The sequence below is a fragment of the Nanorana parkeri genome, unplaced genomic scaffold (genome assembly GCF_000935625.1).
Source record: "Nanorana parkeri isolate BGI_ZX_2015 unplaced genomic scaffold, ASM93562v1 scaffold342, whole genome shotgun sequence".
In the NCBI taxonomy this organism is placed as follows: Eukaryota; Metazoa; Chordata; class Amphibia; order Anura; family Dicroglossidae; genus Nanorana; species Nanorana parkeri.
In genome coordinates, this window is record NW_017306610.1 from 506303 (window position 1) to 527301 (window position 20999).

General features: G+C 40.7%; 1 protein-coding gene across 1 annotated transcript in view; it reads left to right on the forward strand.

Moving 5' to 3' along the window:
* Positions 1-20999, forward strand: part of LOC108788656 (mitogen-activated protein kinase kinase kinase kinase 4-like) — a 189948-nt gene that overhangs the window by 63378 nt on the left and 105571 nt on the right. Inside the window, exons 7-12 of the mRNA XM_018558479.1 lie at positions 6582-6712; positions 8713-8767; positions 12838-12916; positions 15646-15818; positions 17066-17138; positions 19843-20044. Of these exons, the coding sequence (XP_018413981.1) occupies positions 6582-6712; positions 8713-8767; positions 12838-12916; positions 15646-15818; positions 17066-17138; positions 19843-20044 (713 nt within the window). The remainder of the gene's footprint in view (positions 1-6581; positions 6713-8712; positions 8768-12837; positions 12917-15645; positions 15819-17065; positions 17139-19842; positions 20045-20999) is intronic.

Consider the following 20999-nt stretch of genomic DNA (forward strand, 5'->3'; position numbering starts at 1 on the left):
TTCTCAAACGCTTTCATAATCATTTCTGGTAAGAGAGTTAGAAAGGTCAGAAAATCAATGCACAGATTCTCAGTTAAAAGAAACAGGATGTTGGATGGTTTCTGTCCGACACACCCTAGCTATAAAATTAACCCCAGTGTATTACACACACAGGATGTTTTTAGCACCCATAACTTAACAGCTATCTGGCCTCTTTAAAAATGTACAAAAAAAGGTTTAGTGATGCTTGCCACATTAACTAGTTATACTTGCAAGTGTAATTCCCATAACCTTTCGTCACATGCACATAAATAAAATGATAACGGTTTCACAGTTTTAATGACTACGTGCTTTGTAACCACTTTACACTGTGCTGTGTAATCTATAGTTTTCTAACTGCTGAATAGTGTAACCTCTCAACTTGTCAAATAACTTGTTGTTCTCCGCCAAGTCCCAGTATGCTTTGTAAAGCTATAACTCTTAAGCATTCAGATTTTTAGGGATGACATAACAAGGTGGTCTAATTGGTAGGAGCTTAGGCTAGATGAGTTCACATTACATGAGGTATTTCAGTATGAGCTAGATGAGTTCACATTACATGAGGTGTATCAGTACGAGAAGTTATGAGGTATTGTTTAGCTAGATGAGTTCACATTACATGAGGTGTATCAGTATGAGAAGTTATGAGGTATTGTAGGTAAAAGGACATTTAACTTGCATTCTCCTTTTTTGATAACCAAATACAGTAGTGGACTTAAAATTAGAACTTGCAGTTCATATCAGTGTCACAGGTGCTGCAAGGATTGGAAATAGAGCCATACTTCTGTGCAGTCAATATGCTTCTGGAAAACCCTACTCTAGCAAGGGCTTGTAACAAATTCTACATACTTGGGCACACCAATCATACCCATGGCAACTTATCATGGGCCCACCTCTACATAAACAAGCATGCTTTATCACAAACATAATGGATTGGGTCTTACCTCTTTCCTACAGTTACTAAACATTTAGTCAACATGAGGTTGTTGTGGCCCCTCAAATGCAGCTGTAATAATGTTAAAGCCCAGCTTCTGCCTACAGTCTTTTCTCTCAGCTGGGCACCAGTATACAGAAGACCTATCTCCCACTGGCCACCAATGTATGGGGGCATGTCTCCCAAAGGCCACCACTGTAAGGGGGGGTTGACCTGCTGACAATACATTAGTTACTCACTTAAAACAGGTGCGCATATCAGGAAAGTTGAAGAAAGTATAACATCCTTAACTGCATACATGTTCCAAATATGTAACTCAAAGGATTGAAACCACAAGCGTGGTATGATAACTAGGCCACTAAGGAATCAGCAATGATAGCCGCTTTATTTATTTTATGACCCAACTTACTCATTGAGAACAAGCATGTAAAACAGTTCTGAATATTTGGAATCCCCTTGATGCATACTTAGAAGTAAGGCAATTAGCAATTTCAGGCAGAGGTGCAGGAATGGCAGGCTTCATATTTCACATGACAGGACTCCATTTCAAATGGTATTCATCATGGTGGCCTATGTATTTTTTTTACACAACAGGTATTCTTTAAACAAAAAGGGCTGACAAGTCCTGCACACCCCATCCCCAAAATATGAAATCTGGTCAGTGCTTTAGAGTAAAGCTGCCCATACACCTTACAACCATCACACGACTTTCGTTGTGCGATGGTTGTAAGGTGATTAAAATTTCGTATGATCTGCCCATCTTGGTCAGGCAGATCGTATTTGCGATCATTGCAAGCCCTCCCTGCTGAGGGGAGGGCTTCTGATGATTGCAGTGCTGAGCGGGCAGTGTGCGCTTGCGGCATTCGTCTTCTGAGCAAGCCACCAACCTGCCAAAAATCGTACGATTTTCGACAGGTTTTCCAGCATGCTCGGAAGACGAAAGTCGTGCGTCCTTACAGTAGAAGCGGTCTCACGCTGCCCATACACCTGCCGATTATCGTACGATAATCGGCAGGTGTATGGGCACCTTTAGACTATTTCTTTGCTTTCCATTTCTTGTATATAAATCTAGCACTATATGTACTAGTTATGAATAGTTTATTAACATGCTTTGGAAGTAGCACAGAAACCAAGCCTACATTTAACCCTTTGTCTTTAAACATTAGATCTTATTTAGACAGCTTATCCATAGGCAATTATTTCTGGTTGTTTATCTGTTTCAGGTAAACCATGGCAAAGCAATAGCAGCTTGATAGATCTGTATAAATACATAATTGATGGTTGCTAGAGAGAATGACATTTCTTTTATTTTAGTCGCCACAAAGATGCTATTTTAGAATTAGTTACCCCCGCACAGCAATTAGCTGGAATGAGCCATACGCTGTTGTCTATCATTCACTATAATTCCTCAATTAAATTTATTCGTGCTTGTACATAGATGTAAAAAAATGCTTTTGTTTAGTGCATAAAATGGGTTTTGCTAAATGTTTGGGTGATTTATTGTGCAATTTGTCTTGCTTTTACTTTTTTGTTCTCACATTGCAATATTAAAACCTACTTGGCAGGGGTGGCAGGAGCTGTAGTTGGTTGTGCTGTACTGTGCTTTAGCTTTGTTTTACAGACTGGAGTAACATGCTTTATTGCAGTCAAAAAGCATCCGTCTGATATCCCCTTTCCCCCACATTCCTCACCATAAGTGCATATCAGTGTGCAAAATTAAGGCAGCTTTTGAATGATTAAGGACATGAATGCCTTCATGGGATCACCATAAACCTTATGGTTTCCCCTCTTGGATTCATTGTGCTTTGGTGTCAGAGATTTTCTATGAACCCTTGACACAAGTAGGTTTCTCATGGCTGCTTCAATATCTCTAAAGCAGTGGAGGTCAGCTTAGTAAATATAGTGGGCCTTTACTGTAGCCCCCCGACATGTTCAGAGGGCTGCACAACAAGATTTTATAGATTTTTGTTAAGTTAACATGTGGTAAAACATATCTTACTGTATGTTACCATAACACATGGTATCTGTGTACTGCTCTGTGCAGGCATTGCCATTGGCTTTCAATTACACCCTACCTCACTGTTACAGCAGTGGGCAACACACCAGCACTGTAGTGCACCACAATACACATACTGCAATAAAAAGGTCATGTCTGATTTTTAGTTTGTTAAGGTACCCTAAAATTTGTTAAAATTCTAAATGACATTGTGGTTTCTTACATACACACGTCACCCAGAAGATCTGACGTCTTAGGTGTGAGCCTAGGATAAATGGAGAAAGTTTCTTTTAATTGTAATAACCGTTTTATACTTTTTTTTTTCTCTTCATGGGGCGTCTGGATCTAGCCATTGGTGACCTGTTTGAGCCTCCCATGCTCTGTGACACTAAGGCCCCATTCACACAGGAAATCGGCCTGGCACGTACAGCTCCGGTGATTAGTACGCAGCCCCTGTCCTTCTCTATGGGACTAAGCGGCCATAAGCCCTCCTGTTAGCGTATGAGTATGCCCACCCGCACCAACGTGCACTTGAGGTGAGCGTAGAGGGGCGTATGGCCACGTAGTCCCATAGAGGAGAACAGGAGCTGTGTACTAATCACACGCAGCGCCTGTCCTTCCCGGGAACTGCCCGACACCGTCTTGGTGGTAGTAGCAAATATTCAAACGAGAACTTTGAAGGCCGAAGTGGAGAAGGGTTCCATGTGAACAGCAACGAGCTGTACGTGTCGGACGATTCCCGTGTGACTGCGGCCTAGAGATCACTTCTAATAGTAATCTACAACAGGCTGCAATCTGCTAGCAATAGAGGACTATAGCAGCTCAGCCCAAGCCTCCAATCTATCAATGTTCCACATTATGTTTACATTGCTAATACCAGCTCTCATATGGAACGCTCAGTAGCAGGATCAGAAGCCCAGGAGCTAATCAATTTAGCTCCTGGTGCTGGACCAAGGCTATCACTAAGGCCTGGTTCACACCTGGGCGTTTTGTAGCGCGTTCGAGTGCTCTGCAAAACGCTCAAACACCGAAATCTCATAATTTCCTATGGGTATGGTGCACACCTGGGCGTATTACAGGCCGTATCAAAACGCTACAAAACGCCCTACGCCCAAAGAAGGACAGGAGCTTATTTGGGGCGTTATTGTCGCGCGTTTTCATTGGGATACAGCCAAGTAGCCCTCGGAAACGTGCGTTTGTTGCACGTTTTTTTTACCGCGAATCGTGGTAAAAATGCGCGTCACGAAATGCGCATATTCGATACGCATAGGTGTGAACCAAGCCTAACAGAGCTAAAGCACATCAGAGCTGTACTCCAGACCAGATTAGAGGTCTAGAGCACAGTGAGATACACACAGAGTGTTGGTGTGGGCCTCTTGTTTAGACACCAAGGATAAGGGCTTGGAAAGCATCTGTAATAATAATACAATTTTCAGGGATTTAAAGAGAAACTATAGGTTTTTTTTCCATACACAAATAAAAGAATCAGTTTAAAAAGAGACCCTGTTGTCAGGCTATTTTAACAAAAACCTTCCAGTAAGATTATAGATACATTTAACGATTAATACCTGTTAATTTACCTATAAAAGACTATCTTGTGCAGACATCCAAACATCGTGAGACTTCTGCTTGGAGTCGCCATCTTAGATGTAATGTCAGCAGTACCAACAGACTCAGAGGTGTCACTCTATAGTATTCCCCTTCTCTTCTACCCCGGACACTACATACATTTTTTATAGGGAGGTGAGGAGATTTAGACACTTCCACAGGAGAGGGCTTTGATGTGCAAGGAAGGATGGGGTTGTGCTTGGGAACTGACTCTTCCTGGTGTAGCCAAATTTTTTTTGCAAGTTCAAAGCCAAATTGCAAATCATTTATTAAAAGAAAAAAGTACCACAAGTAAGCATATAAAACTTGATTTGTTTGTGCTTTTACCTGTAATTTTTTAAGTTATTGATAGGGTTTCTTTAACAAAACAACATCATTGTGCATCCCTGTATAAAATCCAAGTTTCAGTGTATTGTTTGAAGTCATAGATGTACATGGGGCCGCCATACTTAATTACATTAGCAGGCTCTGCATCCTGATTGTGCCTTGCTGATCCTCTTACTTCACTGAGTCTACCAGATATTCTACATTTCAATGAAAATCAATAGATCGTCTGCAGTCATTAATAACATGAAATAGTCATAACTCTTCAGGCAGCTAGTCATTTAGGTTGAGAGGGCTTTAGGTCACATAAAAAGCCCAAGAGCAGAACTTCCATTCACTGCAAGCAAGCATATACTTTTTTTTCTCAAAAAAATGAAATTATTGAATTAATTCGGTCTCTGCAATACTTCAGACAATGTGGTGTCAAACATGTTAACATCTTCCCACTTGACACTCTCATTTGGAACTATTTCAGCAGCTGAACAGCCCTGGATATTGCAAAGCATCAACAAAATTAAAGTATAGATAAGAATGTAATATGGATAAATTATGGATTTATTAAAAGCACTCAGTTTTCTCTTTTTTTGCTGCTTTCTTGACAACAGGAAGTGACAGGAAATCTGTACAAAGCAAGGGGAAATGCCTTTTTTAGATGGTTGTCAACAGAATAGGTGTTCTTATTGAAAAAGTTCACTTCTATTTCTGATCCGGTGACCATTTGGGTATTTCATTACTTTCTGTCCTGATGACCACTAACAAATAGGAGGTCACCAGGACAAACAAAGAACAAAACAAAGAACAAAGACAGCAATAATAACTTTCAGAGGTTCAAACTCCTCCCTGCCAAACAAACCAATTTGGATACACTTTAAGACTCCCACACATTTGTATTGTGACACTAGCTCAACTTATGTTAAGAAAATACTTCAAGCACATATTGAATGTCCACTTTTTTTTTTTTGATAGATTCGAATAGAGTGGCAGTATGGCCTCCTATGGGAAATTTCTCCTCACTCCTAGTCTAACAGGTATCGGAGTGAGAAATGGTTAAAAACCGGTGTACCCAAATCTCCTTACACTCCCTCTCCAAGGGACAGCTGAGAAGCAGAACAGGAAGTAAGAGCAATCTGGCAAGACAACATTTAAAACTGGAAATTATTTTATTCCTTTTCCACTCCAAACCTTTTTTTTTTTTAAGTTAGATTTTTAAAGCAGACTTCACCCCCCTCTTTAATTTGCAATTTAAAAAAAACCTGACATTTTCGTCCATTTCCTTTTTTACTTTTTGGTCGCGCCTGCCCTCAGCCATTCTTGCCTAGGCAACATGTCCCTGCTCCTGCAGTATCTCAGGAGCAGGGACTCACAGAGGCCAATGGTCAGACTTCATTGAAGTATGGGCTGCAGAGCCTGGAAAAGACAGTTGACTCCTGATGACATCAGAGAAGAAAATGGTGGTGTAGCACCTGGGCTGTGGCAGCAGATTATAACAGGACAATGCTGGGTTCGCTGGGCAGAGGGAGTATGTTTTCCAGTGAGAACCCAGCATAACAGGTAAGAGGTAATAGGTTAAGAAAGAAAAAAAAAAAAATCAGGTGAAGTTCCTCTGAGCATGCACCAAAAACCTAAAATACGGCACAAATGTATCTACACTACTCATGGCGGAATTGATTGGCTGAACATGCTTCATATTGTTTGTTTTAGTTGATTTTGGAGTGAGTGCCCAGCTGGACAGAACTATAGGAAGAAGAAACACATTTATTGGAACCCCATACTGGATGGCACCAGAGGTCATAGCATGTGATGAAAATCCAGATTCAACATATGACTACCGAGTGAGTTTTTTTTGTTCTCTTTAAACAAGTTCTACAAAAGGAAGCACGTTGGGTTCATGTAGAAATCGTGTCATTAGTCATCCTCTCTTCAGATAAACAAGGGGCTAACCAGACTTTCCTAAAGGAAGTATGCTGACTGTGTAAAAATCACTTCCTAATAGGTTGTTGAGAACGAGTTGTTGTTGAAATGCTTTCTATACCCCTGGGGAGATAGGATTTCCAGCTGTAAATACAGAGGAGTATTGTGCTGCTTATTGTGACATTCATTGCATTAAAAGCTTAGCATTTTGTAATCCACCCTTGCACTACAACCATAGGGGTTCACTTATGTGAAAAGAATGTTATCGATAATATTATTGCAGCTGACTATTCGTCACTGTGGAGCTCGCTTCCTGTAAATCAGTGACGCTGTATGTATGTACGCTGACGCTGACGCTGGTGTATGTATTAGACACAAAATGAGTGCAAGTTAGGAGTTTGCTAACAGAACAAAGCACACAAAATATAAAGGGATCATCTCAAAGCACACGAAACAGACATTTAATGCCTAAGATACTAAAGGAGAACTCTAGTTCCTAAGAATAAAAACCTGTGCACTTACCCTTTTTTATTTTTAACTTTGTGCTGCAAAATGCCTGTGGTGACTGTTACAGATCCATATGCAGCAAGCATATACATACAGTATTTGGTGAAGCATGAGCTGCTGTTAGGACTGCCTTTTCTGCAACTGCATTGCACCTCCACAGCACTGTCGCAGGCGTGCTGAAGAAGCAAATGAGCCAAAAAGTGATACTAGTCATTTGACTGCTAAAGTGATCCAGACAGTACTGCAATTCTGCTAGTCAGAAGTTTTAGTTTACTTTAACCTGAGCGTCATGTAAACGAGCCAGATTCCAGAGAGCTACTCGCATATAGGCTGGCTGGTCTGCTTTTTGAAGTCTGTCCTGTACAACTAAAGGTCTGTATCAACAAGCTTTTGTTTCCACTGGAACTGCATCTCCCCCATACAAGTACATGGGAATGAAAAGCTGGTGAAAAGGAGGTCAACTGCAGGTCAGAGTCACCTGCAATGAATGTTAAATGATCTCAGAATCATCCCAAATGGATGTCAAAAGTATGCTGATTTGCCTATCAACAAGCCCAAAGCCCAACGTCACACTTTTCTTACAGTCGTTGCTTGATCTTAAACCAGATTAAGGGCCTGTGTGGAAGAGCTTTTGTTCATGTCACAACTGCTTATTTCCACCTCATACAGGTCCGTGGGAGTGCAAAAGAAGATAATGTTGGTAAAAAGCAGATTAATGTTCATCTCAAACTGATGTCAAAAGCACGCAGCATCAAACCCCGTCGACACATGCCCCTAAACTTCAGGACAGCCAAGAATTTGATAAGTGGCCACAAGAAACATTTTAGTACCGACACTTTGATAGCTCAGGCTTTCTATGTGTGACAAGTAAGAGCATGCATTGGGTGCAATGATGACAAGCAGAAGGGCTTCCCAAACCATAAAAAAGCATCATCAGGATGGTCTGGTCCTGTCAGAAAGGAAAACCAAGGCCCCAAGAGGTAGTCTGTGTCCCATGTGTGAATTTTATTTTACAATTTAAATTATCTGAAATAATGCAGAAAATGTTAAAAACGTTTTTCACATTTTCAGAAAAACATGACCAAAAAAAAGTTTTGAACATGATTACAGAAATATGTTAAAAGCAAAATCCTAATTTTATTGTTTAATTTACATAATGTGGCATGTGGGCCTTTGGATGGTATTCCCATGTTAGGGGTCATCAAAGCTTTCCCCATGCATAGGAATCACATGCACAGTCTTCATCTCTGCTGCACATGCAGGAGGGAGAGACAGAACAGGCTCTGTACAGCTCTGCAGCCATAAAAACAGCTACTCCCATTTCTGTGCATGGGTTTTTAAACCAAAAGGCATCCTCCTGTTTGTGCGATTATCTATATACTATAACAAATGTTCTATTTTACTGATTCCACAGAGTGATCTCTGGTCTTTGGGAATTACAGCCATTGAGATGGCAGAAGGGTCACCACGTAAGTAAAAAATGAAATACAACTTCAAAATATTTTCTATAGCAACTAAAAACTTTGTACGTTCAAAACAAAGCATTCATTATTCTTGAAGCGACTATTTATTTCCCACTAGAGGTGCCAGGACATACCTGTAACAGCTTTCAGTATCTTCTGCTTAGCCTGCATGCTAAGACAGGATCACCCTATCTGGAAGCTACTATAAGCACCGTTAGATGAGACTACACACAAATCTGGGAAGAAGACTAGTCCAACTGAATTACATTTTCCTGAGCAGTTCCTATTCTGCTTGGATGAGTATGGCTTCGCATTTGACTATTTATCATGTAGAATGACACATTTCGCTTTTGCATTCAGACACCATGCACACAGGAAGTCAAATACATGCTTCTAGGTGCATTCGGAGCTCATTTCTAAAACGCATCTAAAGCATGTAGAGCTTTTCTATGGATAAATGCACACCTAGAGGTTAAACAGCATCTAGGTGCATTCAGTCTAGCTGCTTTTGCACAAGCAATTATCGGTCTCATGAACATGGCTAAACCCAGGAACATCTAAACACAGGAAAAAAAGGGACCTGGGAAGAACAAAAGTTGTTTATACTTCCCAGATAACTTATCATGTGTTTAACGCAGGAGGCTCATGTGCATAGGGCCTTGAGGAGAAACTTCATTCAACAATACACTGTTTGCACAATCAGGGCCTAAAGAAACAATGGCACTTAGGGCTTACATGTAGCATCTATTTCTCTGTTGTCATTAAATATATAATACAGGTTCCAATCTCAATTGAGGACTGCAGAGCAGGTGATGCTTCTGCAAATGGAAGTAGCAATGGAAATCAGTAAGGCCCATCTGTAACGAGCTCTGCCCACCATAGACCCTGCAGAGCCCACCACAGATCCTGCAAAGCCCCCCTGAGACCCGGCAAAGCCCCACACAGATTCTGCACAGAATCTGTGGTGGGCTTTGCAGGCTGCAGAGCCCCCTAAGGGTCCTGCAGAGCCCGCCAAAGGGTATAGCACAGCCCACCTAAGACTCTTTGGTGGGCTGCGCAGAATATATGCTGGGCTCTGCCAGCACAGTCCTCTTACCTGGCACGGGAAACCCAGCCTCCTCCACTGCCCGACCACTTCGGAACACAGCCTCCTTATCCTCGGCGCCCAATAGTCGCATCTTCGCTGCCCGACTGGAGCTCCAGCGACGACGCCCGCCTCCTCCGTCGTTGTCCCTGCCCCCTGCCTCCTCCGTCTTCCCCACCTTTTACATCTCCGCCCCCATCTCCTCTGTCTCTGCCCCTTGCCTCCTACTGCTCTATCCCCCGTCTCCTCCATCACCTGCCGATTCCACCCCATTCACATTAGTCAGACAGGCTGCCGGTTTCTGTGCAGCCCTTCTGCCTTAATGTTTTGGGTGGCAGCATTTATGCCGCCCCCCCGGAATCTGCTGTCTGAGGCAAACGCCTTCTTTGCCTCACAGCAGATACGCCCCTGCCTGCAGCCACAACAGATCTGTAGATTGCCAATGTCTGTTCTAATTTTATCAATCTGGAGAAAATGTACATATTACACATGCAAATAAAAGATATATGAAACATTGAACCATTTCTTTATGCACTGGAAAGAAATAAGTGAATAATTAGACAGTACAAGTACATCTTGATCAGACTATGTGATAAGATTTTATTTTCCCGACAAGCAAGTCTCTGGCAGTTAAGTAATGTATGTTTCAGCATTTAAATTACAAAAAGGGACAATCTAGCAAGCTGTCGTTAGAATGGTCCTGGGAGATAATTCTTAAATGTCAAAACATTTAATCCAAACATTTTCCATTTGAACAAAATCGTGACATTTCTAAAATGTCCTTCTGGGATAGCCAACGCTGTGCAAACTGTTGATGCAAAGAAGGGATTTTATGGTTTAAAAAATAAGCTTTATGTGTGTAACTAGGAAATCTTAAATGGTGTCATCATCATTTTTTTTAAAGGTATTAGTGTGGTTTATTTTAAATAAATGCTATGGTTTTGTTGATTACATCTATTCCTCAAAGTCAATCAAGCCAGGCAAGCATCTGCTTTTTCCTAATGCCCAAGTTTTTGCTTGTAAATTGTCAAGTTCACATGAGCTGATATTTCAGGTGGAACCTGCTTGGTCATGTCACCCAGTCTTTCATATTCCTTAGCTCTATCCCTACCCACTTTGGAGCTTAAATAAAATTTCCCAGCATACTGAACACTGTAAAAATCAGTTTTGGGTGGGCCAACCCTTTAATGCTAGACTCCACATTCTTGTTATGACTGATACCTACTGCTATACTCCTTGGAGGGCAGAGTACAGTGATATACCTGTAGGTCACAAGCTCTCATTTTTCTAACTGTTGACCAGAGATGTCAGTGAATAACACTGATACTGAATATTCTGCATGTGACTGGAGAAGGGTGCATACATGTGACCAATATCACTGCATTCTGTCACCTGTTACAAAGGTGCTATAGCTAAAGGACCTCAAAATGCATTTTACACTTGTGACTTACTGTATGCAGTGCAGGTAGATGAAAGCATAGATGAGATGGGAGGAAGACCCAAGCCTGGAGTAGCAGCCTGTATCTTTCTCAATTTTGAAGGTACTTTTCTTTCCCGTAGAAGCCTGCAAGAAGGATGTCATATTTTACTACACTGAGGTTACATTAAAACAGACATATACTTAAAATACAAATACTTTGAAGAATAACAGTACTTTAAAAACATAAAATCCTAAAACCAGTACTCTGCAATGGAAGTAGTATTGTACTCCCCACCTCCAGCAATCCATATTTTCTATCTATCTGTTAAAGCACTGAAGCTTCTGTCAGTCTCTTCAGCATTTAAGATGTCTGGAAATTTGAATGCCTGTGTCCATCATCCTGCATTGTGGTTCCATCCCATCTTTGGCCTCTACTTCACTACAAAATTTAGCAGTTGCACAGGGGATAGAGAAATGAGCCACAGTATGTGACAAAGGACACATGCATCCACAAATATACTCTCATAACATTCAAATGCTAGAGACAGATATAGGCCTCAGTGCTGGAAGGTTGAAGATACGGGCTGCCGGAGAGGAGAGAATTATATTTATCGTATTGCAGGAAACTGGCTAATATCTCCTTATGTCCTTTAAGTTAACATTACAGCCATGTATAAAGGTTGGACAGAAGTAGATTTCATATAAAATAGACACCAGACCCCTTGCTAGTTCATTAGTCTAGAACAGTGGTCCCCAAACCCCGGGCCGCGGATCAAAGGGTACCGCGCCGCCCAAGGAACGTGTGCGACTTTCCATGGACGAGAGGTTTAAGGCCGTGACACACTGCAGGCGAAGCAGCGCGGCGCACATGCGAGCGGCGACTCGCGGTCCTTCGCCTGCAGTGTGTCCAGTGAGTTCCGATCCCCCGCTCTGCCCGGCGACAGCGTGCGTAGCGCAGTGTCGTGAAATGAAAAAGTTCATCTCCAGCCAATCACAGCGCACGATGCAATGAAGGCATCACAAAGCGGCAACACGCGACCAGCCAATCAGATCACTCAGTTCTGAGTGATCAGTATCTGCCTGTGTCTGTATTTGCCTGTTTGCAAATGCGTCTTGTCAGTCCAAGGGAGAAGTGTCTGTGGTATGTTCATACAGCCTAGTGCTATCCTATCCAGCACTCAGGCACTTTTAGCAAAAAATAAAGACATTTATCTACATTGAATTATAAAATGAAATATATTATATATTACATGATATGCTTAATTATTTATTTTATTAATATTAAACGATAAAAAGGTTGAGGAGGACTGGTCTAGAACATACAGTTCCCCGTCAATCTAGCAGTTTAAGCAGGATTTCACTTGCAGAGGGGGCAGGCAATTATGGGATGAGTCTCTGCAACATAATAGCCATAATAAAGAGGTAGATTGGGCTGGAGAGGAGTTATCTAGCCTGATTTCCTGTGAACTTATTTACCCTTCCCGAATTACAGTATAATATTTGATAATGTAATTTTTTTGTCAAAGTTCCATATATCACATGCACACATGAAATGTAATTTTTGTTTTCCAGCTTTATGCGACATGCATCCTATGAGGGCTCTCTTCCTAATTCCTCGAAACGCCCCTCCAAAGCTAAAATCAAGGAAATGGTATGTGCATTACATATGACATTTGTTTAGCCTGAGACATGAAAATGACTAAGCCACTGAAGAGTTAATGCAGTAGGCCCCTGTCACTTATATTTTCTGTACATGGTACTCTAGAGCCTGGATGAACGTGGCAGACAACCCGAATCAGGCTGGGATAAAATGGTTTAATGTGCTTACTCAAATGCTGATGTGTCCAACAGAAAAGATGAATTAATAATCATACAGATGGTTAGTTAAGAGCAATTTATTGCTTTCCGGGGCCTTCAATTTCTTCTTGTCTGCTGCCATGTCGCAGGAATAGTAAGAATAATTGGATTTATTACAGGGCACCGCAGCAGGGGAAAGCACATGTTCTACAGGTAGTTAAATGCAACTAAAGACTGCTTTAGAATTCCTGCACTGGAGGAATTTAAGTAATGGGACTGCATTTAAATGAATGCTCGCATATTGAAAATCATTATCATGCTGTATTTGAATTTTCAACACTATTGAAAAGCCAAAACATTCTATGCAGGATAAACTGAATGTAACAAAGAACGTTCAACATATTTTTCGCAGTAACCAATAAGATGTCACTTTTTGGTGCGGGTTAGAAAATTTAAATTAACATCTGCCTGTGTGTTATAGACCACATCCCTATTTTCCTTTGCTTCAGCTATAGTGAATCCGCCACAGACTATACATAGCTCTATTTGGGGTCCTCTTTATTTTATGGTACTAGTGTATGTGCATACATGAGATGCAGAAAATGTTTGCAGGCTTAAAACCAGGCAGGTCAGTACTTTGCAAAAAATACTGCATAAAAGGATAAAGAGCCCCTTGCAATCCTTTGCATGCTAGGAATGGTAGAATTGAGAATCTATGCCTTGTATTCAAAATAAAAACCAGACCTGGGTTCCTCCACAATTGTAGGTATATTGTATTTATTAATGGCAAGCTACAGCATCCAATACTTACCTCCGGTACCGGAATTTCTGGTCAGAGGGAGATCTCCAGAGGGAGTGTAGAGGGAGCATGGAGCCGGCTTCATTTCCAATCAGGAAACCAGGGCGGTGGGTTATGACCCTCCTCCCGGCTTCCTGATTGACTAAGAAGCAGGCTACATTTGTTGCTAGGCAGCCTGGCTTCCTAACCAATCAGGAAGCTGGGCAGCACGTTATGACTCACGTCCCGGCTTCCTGATTGGTCAGGAAGCCACGCTACCTAGCAACAAGTGATGCCAGCTTCCTAGCCAATCAGGAAGCCGGGGAGGTAGGTCATGACGTGCCGTCCGGAGCTTAAGATATTTTTTAGATATATGGTTAGATTTTTTTCTTCCCTCATTATTTATAATTAACAATTTTCTGGTAACATTTGAATTATCTAAGATACTATGGGGGACATTTATCAAAACTGGAGCACACAAAATGTGGAGCAGTTGCCCGTTTCAACCAATCAGCTTCTCTCTTCAGTTTGTTCAGTTAAGATTTGAAAATGAAAGAGAAGCTGAATGGTTGCCATGATTTTGTCTGCTCCCGTTTTGATAAATTCCCCTTAATGTATTTGTATTACTTGTTTCCTAATTATGTGCTAATTGTATGTTTTACATTTGTGCTAAATGGATTTTGATATTCAGGGTGAAGGTGTTAAAAGTATGAAGGAGAGAGTAAATGGCTTTTAGTTAAAGCTGTAGGGGTTAGGCTTGTGGTGAGGGACAAGGGCAGCCATTCAACAACATCAGGCTATAAAAGACAATACTGTAAGTTTGCATTGTCACCAGTAGGGCTTGTTCAAACTATCCCCAGACCAGTGTGTTTTTTTTTTTAACTGCACCAAAAAAATGTATATCATTCCAATTGTTTTAAATGAGCTTAGTTCAATACACTGTGTTCAGTCCCATAGCAAAAAAAAGAATGTACTGGAATGTGCTTAAAACCAAGACCAATAAAAATAAAAAAATAAAAACCACACACAAACGCCTTACACACACACGCATAAAAGCATATGCAGAAACGCATCCAGAACCAGTCTGGAGATTGTGTGAACAAGCCCTTTCACCAGGTGAAAATAAAGAAAAACAGCCTGAAAAAGGAAAAGATTGCATTTGCCATATCGAAGAATTGATAAGCTGCAGTAATATTTGTTTGTTTTTGGGTTTAGATACCCTTTAATGGCATCCCTGGTTTTTCGGGTTTAGATACCCTTACATGGCATCCCTGGTTCACTTCAAGTAGGGGGTGCATGAGTTGTAAACATTCACATGGTTCTGAGCAAGACTAGTTCTCTGACATGTTCAACTTTATTTCAGTTCAGTAATAATTCAGAGCCTAGATATTATGATCACGTGATCTTACTTGAAAGTAATAGGAAGATGCTTGGAAAATAGCCAGGAGAAATCTGTGCAGCTTCCACAAACAACACTTACCGCAAATATGCAAGTCCAGCACTGGGCTTTCAAACAGATCCACTGGAAAAACTGTCAGGTGGACCTGATGGGGATGACTTACTGAGGAAGCCAATTAGTATTTTTCAGTTGCTCTTCTAATAAGGGTAAAGGGGTCAGCAGTGTGGCATTGGTGCTGCTCTCAAATGTGTGTACTAAAATAAAAAACCAAGCATTGTTTCCCCACTCGAGATTTTAAATTTGCACAAACCAATGATGAGCAAACATTGTGCTCACATTATTTCTTCAATTAAATCAGCTCCTTGCCTTTACAAACTTTTATGCTTTGCTTTTATTTTTCATACAGGTCAAAGAAATTTCTAAATTTTCTTGATAATTGCCTCATTAAGAACTACACACATCGCCCTACAACAGAAACGCTGCTGAAACATTCTTTTGTTAGGGATCTACAAAATGAGCGTCAGATACGCATTATGCTGAAAGACCATCTTGACAGGACCAGGAAAAAGAGGGAAAAAGGTAGATGTTAATCCATCAGGTGCTGTTTACTAATTATTTGAATTTAAAAACTACTTCATGTTTTATCATCAAGATATTTAATGCTAAACAAGGCATTTATAAGGCTCTAAAGGACCCGGGGCACCCCTAGGCAGCTAGATAGAAATGCTGTGTGGTTTGTAGCATCAGGGAAAGTGGATATGACTAATTCTTGCCCCCCCAAGAGTTAGTCATACTTTGCAGTCTTCCTAACCTTTGGTCTTTCCCATTTCCTGCCATTTGTGCTCTGACTGTTTTTTGGCAGGGCACTCAACAGGTCTCGCATAATTACTCTACAAGGCCACTGCTTTCATGTTATATTCTATATTCCTGATTAGACTATATAAAAATTAGCTGGTACTTGAAAATGCTTTTTATTGGTATTATAAGACCAATTTATTTCTGGAAATAAACAAAATCAGTCAACCAGTGTCGAAGAGAGTGATGAAGATATTCTTATGTGGTCCTGAAATGTACCATTCTCTTCTGTGGCAAAATGCTCCTCCCACACTTTATCCCGGTTTGTTGGTTACAATCGTGGACCTTGGAATTGTTAAACAATGGAACCTTTAATTTATTTGCCTCTTTAGCAACCACTTAGAATTGTTTCTGTACACTATGGAGCATGCTGAAAACCTTTAAGCTTGCTACTTTAAGGGTAACACTAATGACATAGTGACTGAATATCCAAGGCATAATAGCAAGGAATTGACTCTGCTCACCACATATAACAAAGACATCACATTTGGGTGGACTGGCATTTTATCCCATATAGTACCTGCCAGCAGCAATGCCTGACTTGGAGAGGTTGCTATCAAAAACATAACATTTATATGTAATGTTAATTCACACTTATGTGTTTTACAAAGAATAATAATAATAATATATATATATTTTATTTTTTTTCCAGTTTAAAAAGGTGCTTATACTGTATTGAACCATTTGGCCAATTCTACCAATCATAAATTTAACTACATTATATTGCTGAATATTGATCACTTTTGGCCACTGGTTTCAGACAGTATATTTGGCAATTTAAGCATAAAAGCTTTGTTGCTTCTTGACCAAAGTTCCTTTGAGAAAACTTTGTCAGGCTCTGAATGACAAACGGATTTACTCGGAAATGTCCTTCTCCTACATCATTTCACTTCTAACCCATTCAATGTCCAGAGATGATGATACAGATTGCTATACCCACCTATGCTGCATCATCCCCTTTGTTTTTTCAGATGAAACAGGATACGAATACAGTGGAAGTGAAGAGGAAGATGAGGAGATGAATGAAGAGGAAGGCGAGCCAAGGTAATTAAGCCCAAAGTCCTATTTCACTGTAAAAAGTGAACACTCATAACCGTAGGACAAAAGAGCTCTACTAAAGAGCAACACAAAAGATAATTTCAGGTAAATCGCAAAGGAGTTATTCTGCCTGCCAAGGATATAAACTATGGCACACAAGATAAAGGACTCTGCTACTGTACAAGCAGTATATTGCCTGTCAAAGTCAGAGGAGATTACAAAGTTACTTTAGAAGCTTAACTGGACTCTTTTATCAGAGAATTTTACAATATTCCATTACATATAGCATTAGAATGGATTTCTCTGCATAGCATGCCATCTTGCACCAGGTTGTGCTAGAAACAGATTAAGGAACTTGCTTTTCTTTTTAGATAAAAATACCAAACTAGTTTGTAGTACATTTTAAAATGGTTTTGACCTCACTGTAACTTGACCATCTCTGCCTGATGTGAATTGGCCTGTTCCAACTTCCTAATTAAGGTTGCATTCATACTAGGTGTGATTAGAGGCGTTAAAAACGTTTTTCTAAATTCATATATATGCATCTAATGATTTCCAATGGATCTAGTCACACCTTGCATTTAAATGTGCTAATCTTCCATCAGTTTAGCTGTGTTTGAAAAAAAATAGAAGTCAGGTGCATCCAGAAATTGATTCAAACTTAAATTTGAATGCACATAAATGCGAGACACGTTTATTTGCTGAAATCTCATTGGCTACTTCAATGGCCGGTTTCACTGGACAATGGACAGATGCATCTAAAATGCATATGCATATAAACAGATCATTTTAAGCATCTAGAAGCATAAACAAAGCATCTAGCCTGACAGATCTTGCAAACAGATATCTGCAAAAAAAAAAATGGAAGTGGCAAGTGCAAATTAAGCCATAGGCTATTAAGTTTGCGGAAGCACGAATAATTAACAATTGCCATGTTAGTTAATAATGCTGTTTTCACGTTTTTCATCCTTTGTTACATCACAGTGCCTTTGTAGTCACATCTCAGCTACATGCAATACAGTGCTGGCAGTGACTGATCACTGTTATTTTAAGCTTTGTACTCACATCTCAGCTATATGCAATATAGTGCTGGTTGCATGAAAGGGCATGTTTTTTGGTGGCAACAGTGGGCCATGCCCGTGTAGTGCTTAAAGAGCCATTTGTAGACGCTATTGGAAATCTGGGAAAGGGTTGATAGTGCGGTAGCACATCAGGGACACAGTGTTGTGAACTGACAGTGCCCGATCACGGTTGTTTTAAGCTGCATATTTAGAATAATTGAAAACTACTTTTGAAATTACATCAACATGGTAAAGCTTAGATGAGATTATTGGTTGGGTTTACTTTCAGTGATGCTGAATGGTGTTGCCTGCTCATACTATATCTGATAAACAGAAGTTACAAAAAAGCTGCTTAAAAACTTAGGAGTTGAACAGTCTATTTCCTAGGTATCAGCTTCAGCTTTTGGAAATTAATGAAAGCAATGGTATTCCAAGGTTGGAGCTGCTTTGTCTGAAAAAAACAAACATTTTTTTTTCCTAAAAGCAAAAGCAGTATTATATGGCGATCTGTGATGGGACAACCACCATCACCGTCAGCACTGGCAAGCAAAAAAACAGGGCATGTTCAGAAGTTAACACTTTATTGGCCTGTGTACAATAGTCACATGCAGTGCAGGGGTAGCCCCACTGCAAGGGTTAATAAAAATTTTACCCAGAGTTCTGCTTTAAAGTGAATGGCATTTAGGCTGAGCACAAGCAAGGGACGAATTGCAGAAATGAGAAGATACTGAGGAGGATGTGTTGCAGGGCAGGGCATGCAGCAGATTGGCAGAAAGCTGCACCTTAAGTAAATATATTATATTACAAAAATGCTACAGTTGGGAGCAAAACTTCAAAAGAATAGGTGCATATAACTTTAACGTCATGCTGGGGTGAAAAAGTAAAGTGCAAGGAGGGCCGAAATATACCTTAACAAAATGGTTAGACTCTCTTTAATGCTGTTTGTGTTAAAAAGAAAAAGCATTTGTTTTTGTGTTTTATATTGTAGCAGCCAATGTAAACTCCAATCCTTACCTTTATCGGGTCACATGACTAAATGAAACCAGAATATGGAAATATACAGTATTAATAAATGCCTTCCCTTCAGTAATGGTTTCCACTGATCAGGTACCAGTCAAAATGGCTCCTGATCATGTGACCATTATGATATAGTAATCCCCTTTAGGCTGGAGGCTTCACTGATAAAAGTGAAACCCTTCATCATGCAAATGAACACTGACACTTTCAGGCTGCAGTGTTCATCTGACAAACGCACCATTGTGTAGCACTGCAAACCGGGAAGCAGAACTTGGCTATGCAATAAGTAGATATAGCTGTCCTCATTCTCTTTAAGTACTAATCAGCTTGGCTATAGAGCGATTATGTAAATACTGGCATGTGGCCAGGTGGTCGCATTCTCACCAAGAAAAGTCACTCTTCTTTCTAAAATCTGAGCTATTTGCTGGAAGAATAAATTTCACAACTTGTTTTTTCACCACATTTGTAGTGTCTAAAAAAAGAATTGTCTTTCAACATCTTCTGCTCTGTATTTAACAACCTCCAAGTTTTGCTAAGCTTGCAAAGTTCTCATTTGTTGGGATGTTAAATCTTTGCGAGAATACAAAAGGAAAAAAAAATCCAAACTAAAGTTCCATTATCTTTTTTTTAAGCTCCATTGTTAATCTTCCTGGCGAATCGACTCTCCGCCGTGAATTCTTGCGATTGCAACAGGAAAACAAGAACAGATCAGATCCTCAGAGACAGCAGCAATTACAGAAGCTAAAAGACCAGGAGAAATACAAAAAACAGCTCTTGGCCGAGCGCCAGAAAAGGATCGAGCAACAGAAGGAGCAGCGAAAAAAGCTGGAGGATGTAGGCATTCAGCATCTCTTCTTTGTACAGCATGCCACGTCACTGGATTGTCACCTTTGCACTAAGGGCCTAAATACATTTGTGTGTGCTTGTAGTGTCGTAGTAATGTGCACACATATGTTTCAATGGGCCTGTAACTGCAACTCATATATGCAACCGAATGGGGAAAAATTGGGATTTCTACTTAAGATGTGTTTCATGCATTCATGTGCCTTACTGCAAGAAATCTGACAGTTATGAAAAGTCTCCCAAGACAAACCAGAGTCTGCAAAACTTTACTAACAGGTCTGCACAGTATTAGGACCTATTCAAACAATGGGGTATTTAATTATATCTGTTGCAACTAATGCATCCTGCTGTCCAAAGAAACAGAATTATAAAATATAAAAGCTCCATTAAGTCAATATGTACATTCACTGAAAAAACTGAACAGTAAAAAAAATGATGTACATTAATCATGATCATTGCCGAAACATTAGGCTGACATTTCCCATTTCAAATCACGCTGATACTAGGGGGCTGGTTGTACTGCATAAGAAGGAGGAAGTCTCAACAAAATATGTAGGCCCCATTTTTACTTAAAGGAGAACTATGGGGTCAGTGTTTTTCCCCATAGTTCTCCTTAGGGTAACGGGAGGACACAAACTAGCGTCCTCCCGTTACCCAAAGCTCAGTATACCGCGAGCTACAGCTCGCGGTATATTGAGACGCGGCAGCCGGAGCGGATCCCGATGTAGATGACGGGATCCGCCCAGCTGCGTGAGTGACCGCTGGCTCTGCCTATCTAGAGGCAGAGCCAGCTGTACCCGCCCCCTCCCCGTCCGTTCCGCCAGTCAGCGCTGGCAGATCGGAGAGGGGAATCCAGCCCCTCCCCCTGTCACGGCAGAGAGCCGTGACAGGATCGAGAGGTGAGCGAACCCGGTATGTGTTCGCTCACCTCCCGATCTACTGAGCC